Genomic DNA, 24,732 nt, shown 5'->3' with positions numbered 1-24,732 from the left:
ACTACCTGGAGATCACCACCATCACCTTACAACAACATACACACAACCAACTACCTGGAGATCAACACCCCCACAATGTTACAACAACATACACACAACCAACTACCTGGAGATCACCACCACCACGTTACAACAACATACACACAACCAACTACCTGGAGATCAACACCACCACAATGTTACAACAACATACACACAACCAACTACCTGGAGATCAACACCACCACGTTACAACAACATACACACAACCAACTACCTGGAGATCAACACCCCCACAATGTTACAACAACATACACACAACCAACTACCTGGAGATCAACACCCCCACAACGTTACAACAACATACACACAACCAACTACCTGGAGATCAACACCCCCACAATGTTACAACAACATACACACAACCAACTACCTGGAGATCAACACCACCACAACGTTACAACAACATACACACAACCAACTACCTGGAGATCAACACCACCACGTTACAACAACATACACACAACCAACTACCTGGAGATCAACACCACCACAACATACACACAACCAACTACCTGGAGATCAACACCACCACGTTACAACAACATACACACAACCAACTACCTGGAGATCAACACACCCACAACGTTACAACAACATACACACAACCAACTACCTGGAGATCACCACCACCACAATGTTACAACAACATACACACAACCAACTACCTGGAGATCAACACCACCACAATGTTACAACAACATACACACAACCAACTACCTGGAGATCAACACCACCACAACGTTACAACAACATACACACAACCAACTACCTGGAGATCACCACCACCACGTTACAACAACATACACACAACCAACTACCTGGAGATCAACACCACCACGTTACAACAACATACACACAACCAACTACCTGGAGATCAACACCACCACAATGTTACAACAACATACACACAACCAACTACCTGGAGATCAACACCCCCACAATGTTACAACAACATACACACAACCAACTACCTGGAGATCACCACCACCACGTTACAACAACATACACACAACCAACTACCTGGAGATCAACACCATGTTACAACAACATACACACAACCAACTACCTGGAGATCAACACCACCACGTTACAACAACATACACACAACCAACTACCTGGAGATCAACACCACCACGTTACAACAACATACACACAACCAACTACCTGGAGATCAACACCCCCACAATGTTACAACAACATACACACAACCAACTACCTGGAGATCAACACCACCACGTTACAACAACATACACACAACCAACTACCTGGAGATCAACACCCCCACAATGTTACAACAACATACACACAACCAACTACCTGGAGATCAACACCCCCACAACGTTACAACAACATACACACAACCAACTACCTGGAGATCAACACCACCACGTTACAACAACATACACACAACCAACTACCTGGAGATCAACACCCCCACAATGTTACAACAACATACACACAACCAACTACCTGGAGATCAACACCACCACATTGTTACAACAACATACACACAACCAACTACCTGGAGATCAACACCATGTTACAACAACATACACACAACCAACTACCTGGAGATCACCACCCCCACAATGTTACAACAACATACACACAACCAACTACCTGGAGATCAACACCACCACGTTACAACAACATACAAACTACCTGGAGAACACCACCACAACGTTACAACAACATACAAACTACCTGGAGAACACCACCACAATGTTACAACAACATACAAACTACCTGGAGAACACCACCACAACGTTACAACAACATACACACAACCAACTACCTGGAGAACACCACCACAACATACACACAACCAACTACCTGGAGATCAACACCACCAATGTTACAACAACATACACACAACCAACTACCTGGAGATCAACACCACCACAACGTTACAACAACATACACACAACCAACTACCTGGAGAACAACACAATGTTACAACAACATACACACAACCAACTACCTGGAGATCAACACAATGTTACAACAACATACACACAACCAACTACCTGGAGATCAACACCACCACCTTACAACAACATACACACAACCAACTACCTGGAGAACAACACAATGTTACAACAACATACACACAACCAACTACCTGGAGATCAACACCACCACATTACAACAACATACACACAACCAACTACCTGGAGATCAACACCACCACAATGTTACAACAACATACACACAACCAACTACCTGGAGATCAACACCACCACATTACAACAACATACACACAACCAACTACCTGGAGATCAACACCACCACAATGTTACAACAACATACACACAACCAACTACCTGGAGATCAACACCACCACATTACAACAACATACACACAACTGTGACGACCCTCCCACTCTGTCTGCCGTATGTTCTCTCTTTGTTCTTGTTTCCTTATTAGGATGCCGGTGGGCGGAGTTGGAAGGGTCGTCAGCTAGATGGGAAACACCTGGGCTCGGGTGTGTCCCAGGATAAATAGACCTCTTCCAGTCATTGGGGAGACTCTCTCCACGCAGACACCTTGTTGTTTTTGGTTGTGCTAGTTGTGGTATCTAATAAATATATATTTTTGATACTCCCTGTCTCCACGTTGTCTCCCTTTTGTTGCGAACTCTGCGCCGGTTCGTAACACAACCAACTACCTGGAGAACAACACCACAATGTTACAACAACCAACGTTCACGCAATTTACTATGGAAGGGTATACTACAAACAGAATCAATGAGTTAGCTAGATAACTTTGATAAACAACCAGAAATAACTATTGATTTTCTGGTTCATTAAGAAAGTGGAAGAACTTGACTGGCCTGCACAGAGCCCTGACCTCAACCCCATCGAACACCTTTGGGATGATTTGGAACACCGACTGCAAGTCAGGCCTAATCGCCCAACACCTATGCCCGACTTCACTAATACTCTTGTAGCTGAATGGAAGCAAATCCCTGCAGCAATGTTCCAACATCTAGTGGAAAGCCTTACCAGAAGAGTGGAGGCTGTTATAACGACAAAGGGGGAACCAACTTCATATTAATGCCCATGATTTTGGAATGAGATGTTCGACGATCAGGTGTCCACATACTTTTGGTCATGTAGGGTATGTGATCAAAAACAAACGTAAGCAAGATTGAAATGATGATGTTTTAGTGAAATGTATCTGTTTGGGCTTCTTGTGCAGTCTACAAATGATTTGTAATTATGTTCCGGTCCCCTGACCATCCAGTCAATAATAAGTCGTCCCGCGGCTGAATGGAGTGGTTGATCCCTGATCTAAAGGTCTCAATCCTATAATACCTTCACTTTTCCTGACATCACCACCCCCAGTTGGCAACGGACAAGAGGGTATTATTGTGGGCTCCAAATCCCTGTCTCATAACAATCACTTCCACTCTACCACGCCGCTTGTGCCGTTCTTAATCTGATTACACTACACCGCCAATTAACCAACTGTCTCCATATTACACCCCTTAAATACAATACCCAGTCATTGGGTTATTCGCACCGGGGTGGTTTCGCATGCGTGTGGTGTGTCTACTTCTCAAGTCTAAAGTTACCTGTTCTGCCACAAGGGGGACCCCCAACCTCCCAAAAAACCTTAGAAGTGACAGAGGGTCAAATGCTTACTTGCTAGCCGAGCAGCCCCCTTACTTCAGCTGTGAGCTCCTATCACGGGGGGGGATATCTAGGCTAACGTTCTTTAGCTGCTACTGCCTGCCTTGCCCAGGGCGGCTGTGAAAATCCCTTGGGGGTATAGAGAAGAGCGGAGTTAGGCACTCGCCGCCCCTCGGCTAGACAGACAGAACAGTCCGCCACCGGCTATTTTTAGGTCTCAAATCCTGTCCCCCTCCACACACACACACTCGTGTGCTCACATGCTTGTGCGCATTTTTTTGTTGTTGAATTTATAGAATCAATAATTTAAAGAAGGGAGAGATGGAGGGTGAGAGTGAGAGAGTCCTAGCTTTCCAGGCAGCTACATACTCTGGCCACCTCAGAGCATGTGCAGTATATGTGTGACTCAGAGAGGGAAAGAGAAAGAGAGTCAGAGAGAGGCCGAGAGCGAGAGCGGCCGAGAGCGAGAGAGGCCGAGAGCGAGAGAGGCCGAGAGCGAGAGAGGCCGAGAGCGAGAGGCCGAGAGCGTGAAGAGAGAGGCCGAGAGCGTGAAGAGAGATCCCGAGAGAGAGAGAGGCCGAGAGAGAGAGAGAGAGGCCGAGAGAGAGAGAGGCCGAGAGGCCGAGGGCGAGAGAGAGAGGCCGAGGGCGAGAGAGAGGCCCAGGGCGAGCGAGGGCGAGAGAGAGAGGCCGAGGGCGAGCGAGGGCGAGAGAGAGAGAGGCCGAGAGAGAGAGAGCGAGAGAGAGAGAGGCCGAGGGCGAGAGAGAGAGAGGCCGAGGGCGAGAGAGAGAGAGGCCGAGGGCGAGAGAGGGCGAGAGAGAGGCCCAGGGCGAGCGAGGGCGAGAGAGAGAGAGGCCGAGGGCGAGAGAGGCCGAGAGCGTGAAGAGAGAGGCCGAGGGCGAGAGAGAGGGCGAGAGAGAAAGAGAGGCCGAGGCCGAGAGAAAGAGAGAACGAGGACGAGAGAGGCCGAGGGAAAGAGAGGCCGAGGCCGAGAGCGAGAGAGGCCGAGAGCGAGAGATGAGAGAGAGAGAGAGGCCGAGGGCAAAAGAGAGGGGGCGAGGGCGAGAGAGAGAGAGGCCGAGGGCGAGAGAGAGAGAGGCCGAGAGCGTGAAGAGAGAGGCCGAGAGCGTGAAGAGAGAGGCCGAGGGCGAGAGAGAGGGCGAGAGAGAGAGAGGGCGAGAGAGAAAGAGAGGCCGAGGCCGAGAGAAAGAGAGAACGAGGACGAGAGAGGCCGAGGGAAAGAGGCCGAGAGCGAGAGAGGCCGAGAGCGAGAGACGAGAGAGAGAGAGAGGCCGAGGGCAAAAGAGAGGGGGCGAGGGCGAGAGAGAGAGTGGCCGAGGGCGAGAGGCCGAGAGAGAGGGCGAGGGCGAGAGAGAGAGGGGCCGAGGGCGAGAGAGAGAGGCCGAGCGAGAGAGAGAGGCCGAGAGAGAGAGAGAGGCCGAGAGAGGGAGATGCCGAGCGAGAGAAAGAGAGAGGCCGGGCGAGAGAGAGAGGCCGGGCGAGGGAGAGGGCGAGAGAAAGAGAGGCCGAGGGCGAGAGAGAGAGAGGCCGAGGGCGAGAGAGAGGGCGAGAGAGAGAGAGGCCGAGAGAGAGAGCGAGAGAGAGAGAGAGGCCGAGGGCGAGAGAGAGGGCGAGAGAGAGAGAGGGCAAGAGAGAGAGAGGACGAGAGAGAGGGCGAGAGAGAAAGAGAGAACGAGGCCGAGGGCGAGAGAGGCCGAGAGCGAGAGGCCGAGGGCGAGAGAGGGGCCGAGGGCGAGAGAGAGGGCGAGAGAGAGAGAGGCCGAGAGAGAGAGCGAGAGAGAGAGAGAGGCCGAGGGCGAGAGAGAGGGCGAGAGAGAGAGAGGGCGAGAGAGAGAGAGGGCGAGAGAGAAAGAGAGAACGAGGCCGAGAGCGAGAGGCCGAGGGCGAGAGAGGGGCCGAGGGCGAGAGAGAGAGAGGCCGAGGGCGAGAGGCCGAGAGAGAGGCCGAGGGCGAGAGGCCGAGGGCGAGAGAGGGGCCGAGGGCGAGAGAGAGAGGCCCAGGGCGAGAGAGAGAGAGGCCGAGAGAGGCCGAGGGCAGAGAGAGGCCGAGGGCAGAGAGAGAGAGAGGCCGAGAGAGAGAGAGGCCGAGAGAGAGAGAGGCCGAGAGAGAGAGGGGCCGAGGGCGAGAGAGAGAGGGGCCGAGGGCGAGAGAGAGAGGGGCCGAGGGCGAGAGAGAGCGAGGCCAAGGGTGAGAGAGAGGCCGAGGGCGAGAGAGAGAGAGGCCGAGGGCGGGCGAGAGAGAGAGAGGCCGAGGGCGGGCGAGAGAGAGAGAGGCCGAGGGCGAGCGAGAGAGAGGCCGAGCGAGAGAGGCCGAGGGCGAGAGAGAGAGAGGCCGAGTGCGAGTGAGGCCGAGGGCGAGAGAGGCCGAGAGAGAGAGAGGCCGAGAGAGAGAGAGGCCGAGGGCGAGAGAGACCGAGAGAGAGAGAGAGAGGCAGAGAGTGAGAGAGGCCGAGAGAGAGAGAGGCCGAGGGCGAGAGAGCCCGAGGGCGAGAGAGAGAGAGGCCCAGGGCGAGAGAGAGAGAGGGCCAGGGCGAGCGAGGGCGAGAGAGAGAGAGGCCGAGGGCGAGAGAGAGAGAGGCCGAGAGAGGGGCCGAGAGAGAGGCCGAGAGAGAGAGAGAGGACGAGAGAGAGGCCGAGAGAGAGAGAGAGAGGACGAGAGAGAGAGAGGACGAGAGAGAGGCCGAGAGAGAGAGAGAGAGAACGAGAGAGAGAGAGGCCGAGAGAGAGAGAGAGAGGCCGGGCGAGAGAGAGTGAGGCCGAGAGAGAGAGAGGCCGAGAGAGAGAGCGAGAGAGAGCGAGAGAGAAAGAGAGGCCGAGAGAGAGGGCGAGAGAGAAAGAGAGGCCGAGGCCGAGAGAGGCCGAGGGAAAGAGAGTCCGAGAAAAGAGAGGCCGAGGGCGAGAGAGGGGCCGAGGGCGAGAGAGAGAGAGGCCGAGAGCGAGAGAGAGGCCGAGGGCGAGAGAGAGAGGCCGAGAGCGAGCGAGAGAGAGGCCGAGAGAGAGAGAGGCCGAGGGCGAGAGAGAGGCCGAGAGAGAGAGAGGCCGAGAGAGAGAGAAGCCGAGGCCGAGAGAGGACGAAGCGAGAGAGAGAGAGGCCGAGGGCGAGAGAGAGAGAGGCCGAGGGCGAGAGAGGCCGAGGGCGGGAGAGAGAGGCCGAGGGCGGGAGAGAGAGGCCGAGGGCGGGAGAGAGAGGCCGAGGGCGGGAGAGAGAGGCCGAGGGCGAGAGAGAGAGGCCGAGGGCGAGAGGGAGGCCGCAGCGAGAGTGTGCGAGAGCGAAGGGAATGTGTGCCAGCCACCCTGCACAAAGAGACTCATTGTAACAGTCTGCTGACTCTTCCCTCTCTCCGTTCTTCCCTTCCTCCGTCACATACTGCTGCATTCCCTCTTTCCCCCTGAAACTACCCTCCCCCTTCTTCCTCTCCATTCTAAAAAAGGGGGGATACACTTTGGTTCACCATGAAAGACAGAGGAGGAAGTCCCCGCTGTCACATTGATGTCCATTTTGTCCTGCGGCTACAGCATCCAACTGTTACCGAGCAGAGCATTGACTTGAATGGGAATGTCTGTTCTGGTTATTCTATTTTTATGAGCCTGGCGGCCAGCATTGGGGGTAATGGGACCAGTGTATCAGATGCTGTAATGCCACACACACACACACACACACACACACACACACACACACACACACACACACACACACACACACACACACACACACACACACACACACACACACACACACACACACAACAACAGTCTTGGGTAAAGCTCCCTGCAATACATCATCATCCTCAACACACTGCATTTAACGCACCAGGAACAACATCTCTCAGCAGGTTAACAAAGAGGAAGGTACTGAGGATGCTAGGCTGCTAAGAGTTTATGGAGACAGATGTCGACACAAAAAAGGAGAGAGAGGGAAAGAAAAAGACAAAGTGTGAGTTCGAAAAAAAAGAGGGACAGGGTAAGGTAGAGAGAGAAAGGGTTACCTTGTACAGTAGGGTAACGTGTAATAGTGTAACTGTGTGTAGGTTTCTCTTACCAGACTGCTGGAACATGACCATGGTGTGTGGCGTGGTGTGGACAGGCAGGGAGCGGGTCCTCTGCACTGAGCTGTGGGTTCGGCTGGGCATGCTGTTACTGCCCCCGGGGTTGGCGAACCAAAGACCCTGTTGGACAAACTGATAGTCAGACAGGCAGCCACAACAGACCGGTAGGCTGGATACTCATATCTTTGGATCATTACAGACCGAGACTCACACACACACTCCAGTATATCTTTGGATCATTAGAAACTGGCACAACAACCCTAATAATGGGTGCCACAAATCTAACCACTAACAGACATTGCTGGGAAATATGTTAACAGTGGCAGTTCATCCACTAAGGCGTTAGGGGCTGGCTGTGCCCCACTTGTGATTGGTCAAAAAAAATACCCCCACACACACACACATACATACATACATACATACATACATACATACATACATACATATACACACACATATACACACACATATATACACAAATAGTGTGGTTAATTTGTGTACATTTTACAGTTTCAAATATGTCAGTCTGGTTACCTATCCTCTGCAACAGCGTTCGAACTGCTGCCCAGTGCTTGGATTACATTGCTTGTTATTGGGGGGGGCACTGAGATTGCAGGATTTCATCACATGATTTTCTTGTGTATTAGGTACTGAACAGATGGAGCGGAGCATAAGAGAAGACTGCAATGAACTTGTAAAATAATCATGACAGTCATTGGAAACCAGGGACCTGAACCAGACGTTCACATACCGTCATACAGGGGGGGGGGGGCAGGTAGCCAAGTGGTCAAAGCGTTGGGTCAGTAACCGAAAGGTTGCTAGATCGAATCCCCGACCTGACAAGGTAGAAATCTGTCGTTCTGCTCCTGAACAAGGCAGTTAACACACTGTTCCTAGGCCGTCATTGTAAATAAGAATTTGTTCTTAACTGACTTGCCTAGTTAAATAAAATAAATACATTTATTTATTATTTTAAATACAGTCAAAGGACAGTGGGATATGCTCGCTAGAACCTTCTTGCGGATCTGGTAGGATAAAAAAAAACAAGTCTCTGTGCCCCCTCCCTGCATTAGATGCTAGCTAGTGGACACTAGCTACTGGCAAGCTAGCATACAGGTAGATAGCTTGCTAGCTGGCATGCTCAACAAGTCTAACTAAAGTTACTGGCGAATGCATTATGCTTGTGACATTATGCTAGCTTGCTATCCCCTGTTAGAGGAAAAAATCTGAACTTGTTCTTGTTGCGTTTTCCCTGTGCTTTTGTTAACGATGCACTCAGGTGCTGGCTGCGAGCTGCTCGTTCAAAAAAATATATCTATTTTGGTTATCAAATACCCCCCGCCCCAGGTATTTAGCCAATCAGCGGCCGCCACTGTATGTTAATGACCCTACGACGCCACAGTAATATGACAAACATCCCACACCTTGGCACCCAGGGAATTGTAGTTTCAGATCCTTAGACAAACTACCGAGTGCACAAGACTTAATGCTTGTAAAAATGTTCATTTATATTGATTTAATTCTTATACACACACTTGACTGCAGAATGACTTCTAGGCGAATGGTACCGCGGTAGCACTAAATGCACAGGAGAGGCTACCTGTTGGAGAGGCTACCTGTTGGAAGTATACAGCTTAAATCATGTGCAATGTACATTTTGGTTCAACTCTGATAAAAATGGACTCGCATACATTTTCCTAAAATCAGTTTAATTGGGACTTTATCACGTAACGAAATGCACACCCGGGGGGGTGGCTTTATAAGTGTGTAAAAACTGGGGCGGGCACCCCAGAAGTGTTACCTCTCTAGCCTATAACTACTGAGCCGTTATACAGTCAACCTTAGATTCTTCTCTCCCCGTTTAGCCTCAAACTACTGACACTAACTGCACGGATTCCTCTCTGTAACCTGCCTATTATACATTCAACCTCTCTCTTCTCCTGCTCCCTCTACACGCTCTCTCCCCTAACCACTCTCTCCCCCACTCCCGCTCTCCTTACTCCCTCTCTGTCCGTCTTGCTCTCCCCCTTTCCCCGGCCCTCCCGTACAGAGGGCCAGCGGAAAAAAAGGAAATGCCTGTGCACTGTTCTCACTGCCTGACGAGCTCATTCTCTCTCTCTCTCCGCCCTCCCTCCCTCTCTCCCGGTCGCCCATCCCCCTTCACCACCAACTCCCTAACTATGACTCACCCTCGCTCTCTCCTTTCTTTTAATACACACCTTTCGATCCTGTCCAAACAAACTGTCCGACGGAGAGAGTGTGCGAAATGTGGAGGAAGCGGTTTGGAATTTCCTCCCATTGTAAGGATGCCTAGAAAAATGCTGAATGGGAGCAGAGCAGACGTGTGCGAGTGCCATGTTATCACTGCTGCCGACTAGAGGACCGTTCCACTCAGCAGTAGTGATGTAGGGCCTGTGGAACGCATTTGACCAGACCTATGAGTTACAGCCACTTCACCCAACACTTTGCTGTTGAATTTTTCCCCCTTATGGTTGTGTGTTTCTATGACTGTTTTTTACAACTCTGTATTTCACAGGGAGGGATCATTCGTGACAGATGCTGAAAGAGGGAAAATGTGGCTAGGTTTGGACTTCTTCTCTGTGTGGTGGGACGATTCCAGACACGTGATCAAGTAGTGGTTCTCTCACTCTTTCCTTTCTCCAGTTATTATATTATCCCCCAATGCATATTTAAGCAATAAGGCCAGAGGGGAAAGAAGATACCTAGTCAGTTGTCCAACTGAATGCATTCAACTGAAATGTGTCTTCTGCATTTAACCCAACCCCTCTGAATCAGAGAGGTGCGGGGGGGCTGCCTTAATCGACATCCACGTCATCGGCGCCCGGGGAACAGTGGGTTAACTGCCTTGTTCAGGGACAGAACGGCAGATTTTTACCTTGTCAGCTCGGGGATTCAATCCAGCAACCTTTCAGTTACTGGCACAACGCTCCTACCCACCAGGCTACCTGCCGCCCCTAGGAGGTGTGGTATATGGCCAATATACCACGGCTAAGGGCTGTTCTTACCCACGACGCATTGCGGTAATCAGTTTATCATAGCAATAGGTGACCTCAGGGTTTGTGATATATGGCCAATATACCACAGCTAAGGGCTGTGTCCAGGCACTCCGCATTGAGTCGTGGTGGGGAACAGCCCTTAGCCGTGGTATATTGGCCATATATCACACCCCCTCGGGCCTTATTGCTTAAATACACAGCTCCTCTTGAGACTGAGAAGACAACAATGCTTTTTCATCTGGGGCCCTTTGTATCACGACCCACTACTGTAGCAAACCAAATTGACGCTGACGAGGATTGTTTGTCTTTTCATTGAGAGGTAGACTAACTCCACAATATGACATCACGAACAAATCCACTCAGATCTACATGAATGCCCAAAATGGAGATACGTGCGCTAACTTCACACATTGATGCCAATCGGAGACTTGAGCACGCCGCTATGTGGGCAGGGGCTAGGAGAACATTCCCAACTATCATCTTAGTCCAAAGGGAGACTCCGCAATCTGGCATCACCAAATAAATAAAACACCAATTGCCTGGGCTATGGGTGGAGGCCAAGTGCCTATTGGCTAGGAGAAAGTTAAAGTCAGAAGTGTCTCCACCTGTCGTCCCTGCTTGAGGCCAGTGGGGGTGCTGCTGGTGCTATGTGGCGTGGGTCCCAGCAGGCCCGGCCTGGCACCGGGCAGGCTCCGTGAAGGCATCTGGAACTGGCGCAGGCTGCGACGGGCCGCCGACACGCTGCTGCTGCCCCCCACGCAGCCCGCCGTAGGGAGAGAATTGGACTGGCTGAAGCCCCGGCTACTGCTGCATGGGAGGAGAGAATGCTCTGATCATCATTTGACCTTTTTCCCAATATTTTGTAGACCATTAGGAATTACATTTTACATTTTAGTCATTTAGCAGACGCTCTTATCCAGAGCGACTTACAGTAGTGAATGCATACATTTCATTTCATGCATTTTTTTTGTACTGGCCCCCCGTGGGAATTGAACCCACAACCCTGGCGTTGCACACACCGCGCCAGCGTCGCCCTCTCTCCCCGCGCCAGCGTCGCCCTCTCTCCCCGCAAGCGCACCAGCGTCGTCAGCGTCACCCTCTCTCCCCGCGCGCGCGCCGGCGTCGCCCTCTCTCCGCTGCGCGCCGGGCGTCGCCCTCTCTCCGCGCGCCAGCGGCGCCGGGCGTCGCCCTCTCTCCCCGCGCCAGCGGCGCCGGGCGTCGCCCTTCTCTCCCGCGCCAGCGGCGCCGGGCGTCGCCCCTCTCTCCCGCGCCAGCGGCGCCGGGCGTCGCCCCTCTCTCCCGCGCCAGCGGCGCCGGCGTCGCCCTCTCTCCCCGCGCCAGCGGCGCCGGGCGTCTCTCCTCCGCGCGCCAGCGGCGCCGGGCGTCTCCCCTCCGCGCGCCAGCGGCGCCGGGCGTCTCCCCTCCGCGCGCCAGCGGCGCCGGGCGTCTCCCTCCGCGCGCCAGCGGCGCCAGCGTCACCCTCCGCGCGCGCCAGCGTCACCCTCGCGCGCGCCAGCGTCACCCTCCGCGCGCGCCAGCGTCACCCTCCGCGCGCCAGCGTCTCCCCTCCGCGCGCCAGCGTCTCCCTCCGCGCGCGCGGTCTATAGCCTACCTCCTCTGCGCCCGGTAGCCGGCCATGTCCAAGAGTGTCTTCCTAGGGAACGAACGGATCAGCTTCTGCACCTGTTGTTTCCACGACAACAGTCGCTTCTTCTGCGTCTCCGTGAATGCCTGCGGGAGGAGAGGGGGAAGGAGGGGTTGCAGGGCCAAAGAGAAGGCGAGAGCATGACTCAGGGTTTTTCAGAAAATATAGAGACGTGCTAAATAAGGGTCTGAAGAAGTGTATAAAGGAAAGTCTTGTCAGTCAGGTGTGTATGTATGCGTGTCTGTGCGTGTATACCTCGTGAAGAAGGCACTTGTCAATGAGCTGCAGGTAGGAGCTGATGTTCTCTTCGTCCGGCCTGGACACCAGGAGCTGTGTGCAAACTGGAGAGAGAAAGAGAGGAAAGAGTGAGGCCAGGGGACTTTGATGACACAGAGGGGGTTTGAGCCAAGAGGAAAGCTCAGGGGAAACCTGGCCCCACTGATTTCCATCTTCCACATTTGTTCTGATATGGCCACTGTTTGCTCAGCACATAACACTGACATGGTAATGGAGAGGAAGGGCAGTCAAGAAACCAAAAGGCCCCATACTAGAATGTTCCTTATACCACCCTTAAAGGGGCAATTTACTCAAAAAGTTTTTCATTAGTCCACTTTTGATGCAGTCCCAAAAAGTGTGAATGTCAGCATTAAAGTTTAAGATATATTGCTTTCAGTCTCCTGCTGCCCAAAACGAAGTAAACGCAAAAAGCCTATAATGTTGTCTTTTTCGTCATCAGACTTTTCCAGGAAGTAGACACAGGCTTTCTATCAGGCTAGCTCTGACACTCATGTGCAAAATAATGATATTTTGAGACCACATCGATGGTGGATTGGTGAGCAAGAAATTATTTTTTTCTCTCGATTTAAATACCCCTTTAATATTGACCACATTGTGATCCCAGGTGTTCGGTTTCTTTCAGTGCAGTCTCTCAGCAGCACCTACATCAAATGTGTTGTGCGTACGACAACGTTTACGTCAACTTCACTTCCCAACCTATGGGACTAGATCCTCTGTACCTTTGCCCATGACGCGGGTGAACTGGCCGGGGATGTCCCCCTCAGCGATGAGGGTGGTCCCCGTCTCCCCTTCCCCTCCCGGGGCGGCGCTGCTCTTCCCCTCTGGGCTCAATAGGGGCCTGTGTGCGGTCGAGGAGGGCGAGCTGGGGGACGACTCATCGCTGGCCACCGCCTTGATGGGCGTCAGGATCATCTGGTGGAGCTCGGCGAGAGGGCCACGCAGGTTACCGCCCTCCAACACATCCTGGGAGAGAGAGGGAGAGAGTGAAGGGGAAAAATAATACAAGAAAGTGATAGAGAGAGAAAGTTGAGAGAGTGACGAGAGAATAAAGGAATGAGAAAGGAGAGAGAGGTCACAAAGATGAGGGAAAAGAGAGGAGTGAAAAGAAAGGAGAAGGTAGGTATAGCAGGGAGAAAGTCAAATCAGCATGATCGATATGAAGGCGCTTCTTTAACATCGAAGACACACATCAGCGGCTTGTACGCGTGGAGGCCTGGAGATGCTAAATGTGTTTATGCTAATTAATGGTCATTTACCGCGAGACCACATTAAGCTGCAGACAAAATGTCATGACCACAGCCCTAGATGTTACCAAACATTTCCGGACCGTTACAGTAAGGGAGGCAATTATGCATAGTCCTATTCAGAGGAGAATCATTCTAGAAGTCTACGTCAGAGTCCTCTCTACACCAGCAGCTGTCAGGTGGGCGACGGGATACCAGCCATGAGATGACTAGGGAAAATAAAGTAGTTCCAAAAATACACGCATGTTTCGCTCCTATCCTGTCTGCTTCTCAAAGTGAAAGGAGAGCTTCCCTCACTTGGACATCTTCCTAGTATTGTTTTCACCAGTCTTTTCCACGACGTGCAGATGGAAGGGAGAAGTTGAACAGAGGAAAAAGAGAACGAGCAACTGTCCTAACTTCAGTTGACTGACCCTTTAGAAAGGAAGACAAAAGCTGACCACAGTTGTCCTCCTATTTCACTCAAGCCCAATCCCAAGTCGACCCCTAGACCCTATGCACTCACAGATCTGAGAGGATTTGACTGGTGTAAGCAATATGGTAATAGCTCCACTTGTTCACAACGATATTGCTTATACTGTACCTATCAAATCCTCTTAGCTTGCCACAAGTACACAGGGTGTAGGGTTTAGAGGTTGATTTGGGATTGGGCCTCCAGACATTGCAGAAGCTTTGTGACAATTCACTCAACCTAATAAAGTTGACAACTTTCACCGCTGACCTTCTCTAGGCAACGCAGCATTTTCTGACGCTCCTTCAGTTTCTGAATGCTGATCACTATCTTGTGCCGTGCCCCTTTGGTGACATTCTGCAGGAGAAAAACACCATTTCACTCTTTCAACATTCCTTCATCACACACACACCAACGACATGTTAAAATACACAGTGAAACTAATAATGAATTACTCAGTGTTGAAACTGAAAATATCTATCACTTTACTTAGAGCCTGCGGTTATAATGCTTTATAACTTGTTATAAGCATGAATGAGCCGTTATAACGTCTTATTTGTAATGCTTAAAATACCGGTTCATGTCTATCAGCTCTTTTATGAAGACAACTTTGTGGGAAAAGTACAGTACTAAAAACTGAAGGCAATGACTTTCAATGCCCTAACATTTGCTGTTACATTCCTAGTACATTTTCCTTAGGTATTCCCATAGTTAGAATAAGCCATCTATGCTCTGGTTACTACTGACCTGTGATTCCAGCTGCTGTTCGGTCAGTGACATCATCTCGTCATACGTCATGGTGGAGAAGAGCGCCGCATATTTGTGGAGACGGAGGCTTTTCAGCCAGGCTGGCACATCTGTAGGCACACACACACACACACACACGTCAGACCAATGTCACATGTCTAGGGCACAGCTGGAGTAAGTCAGGGAGTCAGTGTAATGGCACTGACCTATGACATCACAGATGGGGTAGTGTCCTCCTTTCTGGTAATCCCTCTCACCATTAAAACTGGCCTAATGGCTCAGGGGTGTCCCAAATGGCACCCTGCTCCCTATTAAATACTTTACTTTAGACCAGGGCCCATAGAGCTCTGGTCAAAAGTAGTGCACTATATAGGGATAATGTGCCATTTGGGAACCTGCAACTCTAACCTTTCCTGTCAAAGCTGTGACGTAAACATTGATACAAGAGACCAACTCATATTTTGGTCGCTAGCTGAGAGAGTTTTGGTTCTATGACCATTAGTTGACTAGAAGCGTAAAAAGAAAAACTATAGCGCTTGCTATGGTTGTTGTGTGGTGAGAGTGCAAATGTCAATTCACTTAGCGGTCTTTCACTTTACTGCTTTAAATCATGTTTCATTGCCACTTCATAATTGGTAACATTGAATTTTAACAGTGTACTTCACACCAGGATGCAAACGATAGGCTCTAAACAAAGAATAAAGCCTTCTTTCAAAATCTTTGACCCTAAGCAAAGACTTAAAAATCTAGAAACCGCCACTGTTAGCAGGATGGACCGTTCAGGACCCGTATTCACAAAGTGTCTCAGAGTAGGAGTGCTGATATATAATCAGTTTGCGTTTTATATCGTAATAAATAAGAGTATACGGACAGGAGGACGGACCTGGTCCTTAATCAGCACTCCTGCGCTGGACACGTTTGGAATATAGGTGATGGATGGAACGCTTCGGGGGAACTAATATTATATATATATATATATATTAGCAATGCTTAGTAATCTCTATTCAAAGAACTCTGGTGGGAGTTGACTGTAAATATGCTGGTGGTTTTTATTAACTTTCCCCCCAACAACACAAACAGGCGAGTCATCTCACTCTTCCTGTAGATAGCTAAGGTGAAGTTAAGTTCAGGGTCATGTTCATTAGGCACCCAATGGAAGAAAATGGACTGAAACAGGGAGGGACTACCTGGACTATGAAACACAAATGTTCCATTTCAGTTGCAAAACGTTTTCAAACATTGTGTGCCCTAATGAACATGACCCAGAAGACGACTTGGACGCTATGTCAGTTATCTTTAGATTTTACTTATCAGAGGGGGATGTGGTGCCAAGAAGCGTCACTGTACTGTATGCCGGCAGGCAGGGACTGTTCCGATTTGAATGTCAGTCTGGATAAGGGGAATTTGCTGAACTTATACGTGTTAATGGTAGTGAGGGTCAAGCAGTGTTTCCCCTACCATTGTAAAGCTGGGGCAGGCCCCCCTGCCCAACTCTGTTGGTCCCCAGAGGGCCTGGATGTTGCTTTGGGGGCCTTTGCGCCACGCCTGGACAATAATCTAAGGGAAAGACTGGGGTAAAGAAGTGGGGAAACTTGTGAAAATGCTTCAGCCGGCATCAACTATAAAGCCCCCGATTGATGTTAAGTGATCAGGTCACACACACACCATTTATGGAGTGATATTAATTCCAACATACATTTGATCTGAATTCATTCATCTTGAATTTGTATTCATAAATTGAATCAACTTGTGCAATGCAAAGTAAAAAAAAATGATTGAGTTCAAATTCAATTTCTGAACACAAATTCTAAAATGATTAAATTCGTATAACATTTGTGTTGGCACTAATATCACCCCATACACCTTTCCTCACATACACTTTTCTCAAAACCAAATAACGAAACAATTCACACAACTATCCCGATGAAAAACCAACAGCGGCTTGAAACGAGAGGTAAGAAGTCTGATCACTCAAACAAAACCATCATTTTCATGATGTCCCATACATTTGGCTTCAGGGTTATATGGGGTGTATGAACCAGATGTCACTGTATCTCCGTGTCATGTCCTGAGACTGAGCATGCGACAGGCTCTAAAAGAAAGCCACCCCTGAAAGATGTCATCGGAGACTGACTGGAGCATGTTTGCTTGTGTCCTGGCATGTTTGCTCCTGTCCTGTCTGTGCCCCGCCGTTGCTACTGTAGTCAAGACTTATCCGAGCCCTTAACATGAGCGGCAGTGGTGCATAACAACTTAAAATACCACGCGGCAGGTGTCTTGTTTCCTGTTGCCACGTTCACTCAAATATGTGCACAGACAAGACATCAGAGATAGGTCTAATAAGTGATGAAACCATAGAATGTGATATATTGAACTATGTACAAAAAAAAACGAATCCACAAAGTACCATTGATGTGACCAATGTGGTGCTTTTCTGTAGGCTACATTCAGTATTATGTGACAACAGATGGGATGTTCATTTCTAAGAAAGGGAAGCTGGGGGAAGGGGTGGCTTGTGAACACCTGGAAAAAAGCAAGTTGCTTGTTTGGCCCGAGGACAAGGTTGTAATTGGGGGGGGGGGGCAACCAAACCAATCAAAGAGGTTACCAGGGGTCATGAGTGATCTTTCACAAAAAATAAATAAATAAATAAATAAATAAATAATAATAATAATAAATGGCCAAACAGGACAGGTCGATTCACCCTGCGAGAAACCACATTTCCTTCTCTTCCTTTCTGGGAAATAATCCCTCACACACCAAACATACGGTTTGAAAGGAGTTTCTGGAAAACCTTATGGGAGAATCTCAATTGCATACTCGTCGCGTCCGCTCTCCTCACCTCTTTTCTCAATTTATAGTGTAGTGATCTGGTCATTCATAAATTTAAAAAAAATTCAGTTGGAACAGAGCTTTTGTCCTGGTCTGAGGAGAGTTATTGTTAAAGAGGTGTTCTAGGGAGACTTTCAATTGCATACTCCTCATGTTCTCTCTCCTCGTCTCTTCCTCAAAACCCATTGGAGGAAAAGGTCAGAGTGGAGGGAAATTTGGCTTTCTCATCCAATGGGTTTTGACAAGGAGGCGAGGAGAGGGTACACGAGGAGTATGTAGTCGTGTCTCCCTAGGACACCTCTTCAACAATAACCTCCTCAGACCAGGACAAAAGCTCTGTTCCAACTGACATTGCGACTGATATTTAGAAGTTTTAAAATAATGACCAGATCACTACACTACAAATCGAACCCACAACCCACAAGATTGGTCACCTCAAAACAAACAATCGATGAGGGACATGCTGAAGTGAACACCCTCCACTCCCCTAGCCCCCAGCCCCCATGGCTGCCTCCTCCATTGCTACTCTGTCCACTGCGCCTACGCATGAAAGCGGTGGAGTACCGAACTCACCCCTCATGCAGCTGCCCTCCTCGTGGAATGTGCTGCTGCGGTGCAAGCCTCCTCCATCCTCCAGGTGCTCACTGCCGCCGCTGCCTGACGACGCTACGCTGTTCTGAGGGGAGAGGGGAGCGTGGTGAGGGTCGGTGGGGGCCAGCCCCAGCCCTCCTCCTCCTCCTCCTCCTCCTCCTCCCCGGGGACCGCGCAGGTCCTCCTGGGAGAGCCAACCATGACCCAGACCCAGGCCCAGGGCTTGGCCGCCCGACGAGGAGGAGGAACTGGCCAAGGAGCTGCCGCTCATCGGGGGGGTGAGGGACACCGAGCGCTTCAGGGGGCTGTGCTGCCCGCCGCCACCGCCGGACAGGACTGCAAGATACACACAAGAGACAGGGGGGAGGGGGAGGCCCAGACTGTTAGAAAGGGGCTCAGCGGTCTGTCTAGCATGATACTACTAGGACAACACACTGTGTTAGCTAGAGAACTAGTAGGGACATATGGACATGGTGAGGCCCAGACCAGACATGAGCCTTAGCCCCCTGCTCAACTTTGATACTGTAATCAATGTATTGATGACAACAACCATTCACAATACACGGTTCCCCAGCCAGAAGTCCCTGTCTGCACCAGAGGGAAGTAGGCTAGTGGTGATGGAGCTCTAGTGAGTGGTGAAAGCAGCTTTTCAGTCAGAGCGTCTGGATTATGGAACACACTGTCAACCAGTGAGAGAGAGAGTACAGTACCTTCGCTAGCTTTCAGGAAAGCCTGAAAAAGTGGCTGAAGACAAACCAGTCATGTTAACATGAAGACACTTCGACTCTTAAGATTTCAGATACTGTAGGACCAAGGGACATATAAACACTGATGTAATATTATAATTATAGTCTATTGTTGTGTGTGTGTGTGTAGTTGAAGTCGGAAGTTTACATAAACCTTAGCCAAATACATTTAAACTCAGTTTCACAATTCCTGACATTTACTCCTAGTAAAAATTCCCTGTCTTAGGATCACCACATTATTTTAAGAATGTGAAATGTCAGAATAATAGTAGAGAATGATTTATTTCAGCTTTTATTTCTTTCATCACATTCCCTGTGGGTCACAGAGCTGGTGTAACTGGGTCAGGTTTGTAGGCCTCCTAGCTCGCACACACTTTTTCAGTTCTGCCCACAAGTTTTCTATAGGATTGAGGTCAGGGCTTTATAATGGCCACTTCAATACCTTGACTTTGTTGTCCTTAAGCCATTTTGCCACAACTTTGGAAGTATGCTTCCGGTCATTGTCCATTTGGAAGACCCATTTGCGACCAAGCTTTAACTTCCTGACTGATGTTGTGAGATGTTGCTTCAATATATCCACATAATTTTCCGTCCTCGATGCCATCTATTTTGTGAAGTGCACCAGTCCCTCCTGCAGCAAAGCACCCCCACAACCGTGCTTCACGTTTGTTCTTCAGCTTGCAAGCCTCCCCCCCTTTTCCTCCAAACATAACAATGGTCATTATGTCCAAACAGTTCTATTTTTGTTTCATCAGACCAGAGGACATTTCTCCAAAAACTATGATCTTTGTCCCCATGTGCAGTTGCAAACTGTAGTCTGGCTTTTTTATGGCGGTTTTGGAGCAGTGGCTTCTTCCTTGCTGAGCGGCCTTTCAGGTTGTGTCGATATAGGACTCGTTTTACTGTGGATATAGATACTTCTGTACTTGTTTCCTAAAGCATCTTCACAAAGTAGATATCCTAACCGACTTGCCAAAACTAGTTTGTTAACAAGAAATTTGTGGAGTGGTTGAAAAACTAGTTTTAAATGACTCCAACCTCAGTGTATGTAAACTTCCGACTTCAACTGTGTGTGCGATTAGAGAGATAGAGAGACACAAAATGTGAAAACCCCTTTCAAATTAGTGGATTCGTTGCTGACAGGTGTATATATAAAAAATAAAATCGAGCACACAGCCATGCAAGTGACTTTCAACGTAGCACCATCATAGGTTGCCACCATCAAATTTCTGCCCTGGTCAACTGTAAGTGCTGTTATTGTGAAGTGGAAATGTCTAGGAGCAACAACGGCTCAGCAGCCACACAAGGCCACACAAGCTCACAGAAAGGGACTGCCGAGTACTGATGCATTTAGCGCGTAAAACTATGTTCTTGGTTGCAACACTCACTACCGAGTTCCAAACTGCCTCTGGAAGCAACGTCAACACAAGAACTGTTCGTTGGGAGCTTCATGAAATGGGTTTCCATGACAGAGAAGCCACACACAAGCCTAACATCACCATGCGCAACGCCAAGCGTCAGCTGGAGTGGTGTAAAGCTCGCCGCCATTGGACTCTGGAGCAGTTGAAATGCGTTCTCTGGAGTGTTGAATCACGCTTCACCATCTGGCAATCCGACGGACAAATCTGGGTTTGGCGGATGCCATGAGAACGCTCCCTGCCCGAATGTATAGTGCCAACTGTAAAGTTTGGTGGAGGAGGAATAATAGTCTGGAGCTGTTTTTTATGGTTCGGGCTAGGCCCCTTAGTTCCAGTGAAGGGAAATCTTAATGCTATAGCATTCACTGACATTGTGGACGATTATGTGCTTCCAACTTTGTGGCAACAGTTTGGGGAAGGCCCTTTCCTGTTTCAACATGACAATGCCCCCGCACACAAAGCGAGGTCCATACAGAAAAGGTTTGTCGAGATCGGTGTGGAAGAACTTGACTGGCCTGCACAGAGCCCTGACCTCAACCCCATCGAAAACCTTTGGGACGAATTGGAACGCCGACTGCGAGCCAGACCTAATCGCCCAACATCAGTGCTCGACCTCACTAATGCTCGTTTTATACATAGATATGTTAATAGTGTGTTACATTGTAGCATTGTATTGATGTACTGATGTTGATGGTTCTCCGCCCAGGGACGACAGATGAACTTTTGCTATAGCTAAATCTGGTGCAATGGCATGTTGTACATGGTCCCTGACAAATAAACAAAAAAATAAGCATGCTGCATGCTCAAAGTTGTGTGGTTAGGGGGCTAGCTACTGCGGGTGGGGTGGTGGTGGCGTAGGGTGTTGTATAATGAGAATCAGAATCCCGCGTTGAGTCGACACAGCCTGCCTTGTGTTCAAACGGTTGTCTACCTTCTAACTCCTACCTTCTAACAACATTTCTGTAGTTAAGACAGAGACCTAGAGAATCACTCCTGATTAAAACAAACTTTCCCTCCTAAAAACTGATCCGAGGGCAGCTGGTTTTGAAACATCAGCTTTCGCATTTAATAAACTGTTCCCAGGCCAGCCTCTGTGGAACTACATGGCAAAAGAGGCCGCTGGGCAAAGGGGCGGCAGGTAGCCTACTGGTTAGAGTGTTGGGCCAGTAACCGGAAGGTTAGACTGAATCCTCGAGCTGACAAGGCAAAAATCTGTCGTTCTGCCCCTGAATAAGGCAGTTTACCCACTGTTCCTAGGCCTCATTGTAAATAAGAATTTGTTCTTAACTGACTTGCCTAGTTAAATAAAAAAATAGAAGCCAGGTCACACAACTTGTCCCATTTGACCTGTTCACCGGACGTGCTACCTGTCCCAGACCTGCTGTTTTCAACTCTCTAGAGACAGCAGGAGCGGTAGAGATACTCTCAAAGATCGGCTATGAAAAAGCCAATTGACACTTACTCTTGAGTTTCTGACTTGTTGCACCCTCGACAACTACTATGATTATTATTATTTGACCATCCTGGTCATTTATGAACATTTGAACATCTTGGCCATGTGCTGATATAATCTCCACCCGGCACAGCCAGAAGAGGACTGGCCACCCCTCAGAGCCTGGTTCCTCTCTAGGTTTTGGCCTTTCTAGGGAGTTTTTCCTAGCCACCGTGCTTATACACCTGCATTGCTTGCTGTTTCGGGTTTTAGGCTGGGTTTCTGTTCAGCACTTTGAGATATCAGCTGATGTAAGAAGGGCTATATAAATAAATTTGATGAGTGAGTGAGTGAGTGAGTGATAGAGAGATAGATAGATGTCACAGACCTTCCAGAAGAAGCTAGAGCGGGCACACTGGCTGAGAAGGCAAATGAGATGATGTACAGGAGAGCGCTTTGTGCCGCCCGCCAGTCTCTTTCTCCCCCTATATGCGGCACCACTAACTGTGTTGGTCTGGCTATGTATAGGACTTCACGGGCTGATTTAAAATAGGTTCCCAGCTAACATTACAAGCTCCAGTCCCTAAATATTAGCCATTTTCCTTACATACAGACTCTCCACAAAGGCTACCTTACATGGGTAAGGGATGGGGCTAGGGAGGTACAGTGCGGTAAAAGATGGGGAGGAATGATTTTATGGGAAAATTATTATACCAAAAGGTGAGGACAACAATTCACCTGACAAGACTGAATCCAAAGATTACTCTGTTGATTTTACGTGTATTTTACATTTACTGTACTTTGCCGCATTTCTTGATAACTATATCTGAAAATACTCTGGATACCATGATGAGAATATTCCTGGAAAATGTGACTCGTTTCAGGAAACTAGTCATATGTCGCACGTCACTACTTCACAGGAAAACATGTTTTTGAAACCGTTTTTTTGGCAGAAATGCCTTTTGGAACATGTGAACTTTCATGTGCCTTAATAACAAACTTGTAATGCCATTTGTAAATACGGATACATTAACTTACAAGCCTAGTTGGTTTAGCCACAGAAAAAGTCAGAAACCGTCACACTAACCATGATTGGCTGAGATAGATGGGCTGGACATCGCGAGAGATGAATTAAAGAGATATCCATAGATTAGAGCCTAATTACTTCAATTGACTGATTTCCTTATATGAACTGTAACTCAGCAAAATCGTTGGAATTGTTGCACTTTGCGCTTATATATTTGTTCAGTATATTATATGACTTGTTAAGCACATTTTTACTCCTGAAATTATTTAGGCTTGCCATAAAAAAAAGGAGTTGAATACTTATTGACTCTCAATATTTCAGCTTTTAATTTTTTTATTACATTTGTAATAAATTCAAAAAACACAAATCCACTTTGATATTATGGGGTATTGTGTGTAGGCTAGTGACCCCCAAAAATATTTAATCCATTTCAAATTCAGGCTCTAACACAACAAAATGTGAAAAAAGTTGAGGGGTGTGAATACTTTCTGAAGGTACGGTATAGCATGTTACTGTACAGCCACTGTGTTCCAATTTAGGAGTTTATCAGGGTCCAAATCTGACATTTTCAACCCGTATACGAGTAAAAAAAAAAAGGAAAAAAAAGACAAAAATGAAACAATACCAACATTAGTTGTCAACTGTATCTGTATGGAATTACAGTGCCTATATAGTCTACACATCCTTTCAAAATGTTCACCTTTTGCGAATGGGTGGAGCTTATAGATCTTATGGGAAACTTGTTTCTCATGAGGAGATGCATATATGTACAAAATGTTATGACTGTAGCTCAAACAGGACAGGACATATTTTCTTGTTCAAAGTTTCAGATGATTACTTTAGCACCCCACTTGGGCCATCAGTGTAATTTTGTAAATGCTGGATCTCTCTCTCCATCTCATCCAAGTTTTGTAAAAATCGGGCCAGTGGTGTCCGAGATATCATGTGTGACCATGCAGGTTGTACACAACACAACTTTCAAAATCCTAACATCGCTAAACTACACATTAAACAGTCTTTCCTGTGTTTTTTTCTCTTACCAACGTAGTGGCCCACTTAATGATTATTATTTTTTATTTCACCTTTATTTAACCAGGTAGGCCAGTTGAGAACAAGTTCTCATTTACAACTGCGACCTGGCAGGTTGTACACTACACGACTTTGGTGGGTCACACACTACAAGATTCTTGAGGATGAGGATACCATGATGATACCACGTTGTCTTGTGAAAACAATGTGATATGATTAGATCGTTAACGTAGCTAGAACGACCCCTCTCAAACGTTTTCAGTCAGGCATTCACGCTTGCCATACATATTTGAAATATCTAGCAAACATTTTGAATAGAATAAAATACTTGTGAACTTCAGAGCTGTAATGATTTGACCAGTTGGCAAGTACAAACGCATACTAGTAATCGCTTCTGCTCGAGTCTACACATTCTTGGTGATGCGAAAATGTAATCATCTCACTGGCTTATTCTATAGTGAGCTCTCATTGGCTATTGCTCTCAAAACGTCGATGCACATCTCACACTACAAG

General features: G+C 48.5%; 1 protein-coding gene across 5 annotated transcripts in view; it reads right to left on the bottom strand.

The window, feature by feature from the left end:
* The window catches only part of LOC106610612 (protein Smaug homolog 1), an 83,598-nt gene that overhangs the window by 6,872 nt on the left and 51,994 nt on the right, over positions 1-24,732 (bottom strand). For 2 of the 5 annotated variants that reach the window (XM_014210016.2, XM_014210018.2), the window contains 9 exons: positions 18,550-18,903; positions 16,603-16,713; positions 15,145-15,254; positions 14,668-14,754; positions 13,422-13,665; positions 12,661-12,746; positions 12,373-12,491; positions 11,366-11,567; positions 7,737-7,863 (listed from right to left, as the gene is read on the bottom strand). In XM_014210016.2, the coding sequence (XP_014065491.1) occupies positions 7,737-7,863; positions 11,366-11,567; positions 12,373-12,491; positions 12,661-12,746; positions 13,422-13,665; positions 14,668-14,754; positions 15,145-15,254; positions 16,603-16,713; positions 18,550-18,903 (1,440 nt within the window). The remainder of the gene's footprint in view (positions 1-7,736; positions 7,864-11,365; positions 11,568-12,372; positions 12,492-12,660; positions 12,747-13,421; positions 13,666-14,667; positions 14,755-15,144; positions 15,255-16,602; positions 16,714-18,549; positions 18,904-24,732) is intronic. The other 3 variants (XM_014210017.2, XM_014210019.2, XM_014210020.2) reach the window with 3 other exon arrangements.

This window comes from Salmo salar, chromosome ssa09 (assembly GCF_905237065.1).
Source record: "Salmo salar chromosome ssa09, Ssal_v3.1, whole genome shotgun sequence".
Taxonomy (NCBI): domain Eukaryota; kingdom Metazoa; phylum Chordata; class Actinopteri; order Salmoniformes; family Salmonidae; genus Salmo; species Salmo salar.
This window is presented reverse-complemented; position numbering and strand designations above follow the sequence as displayed.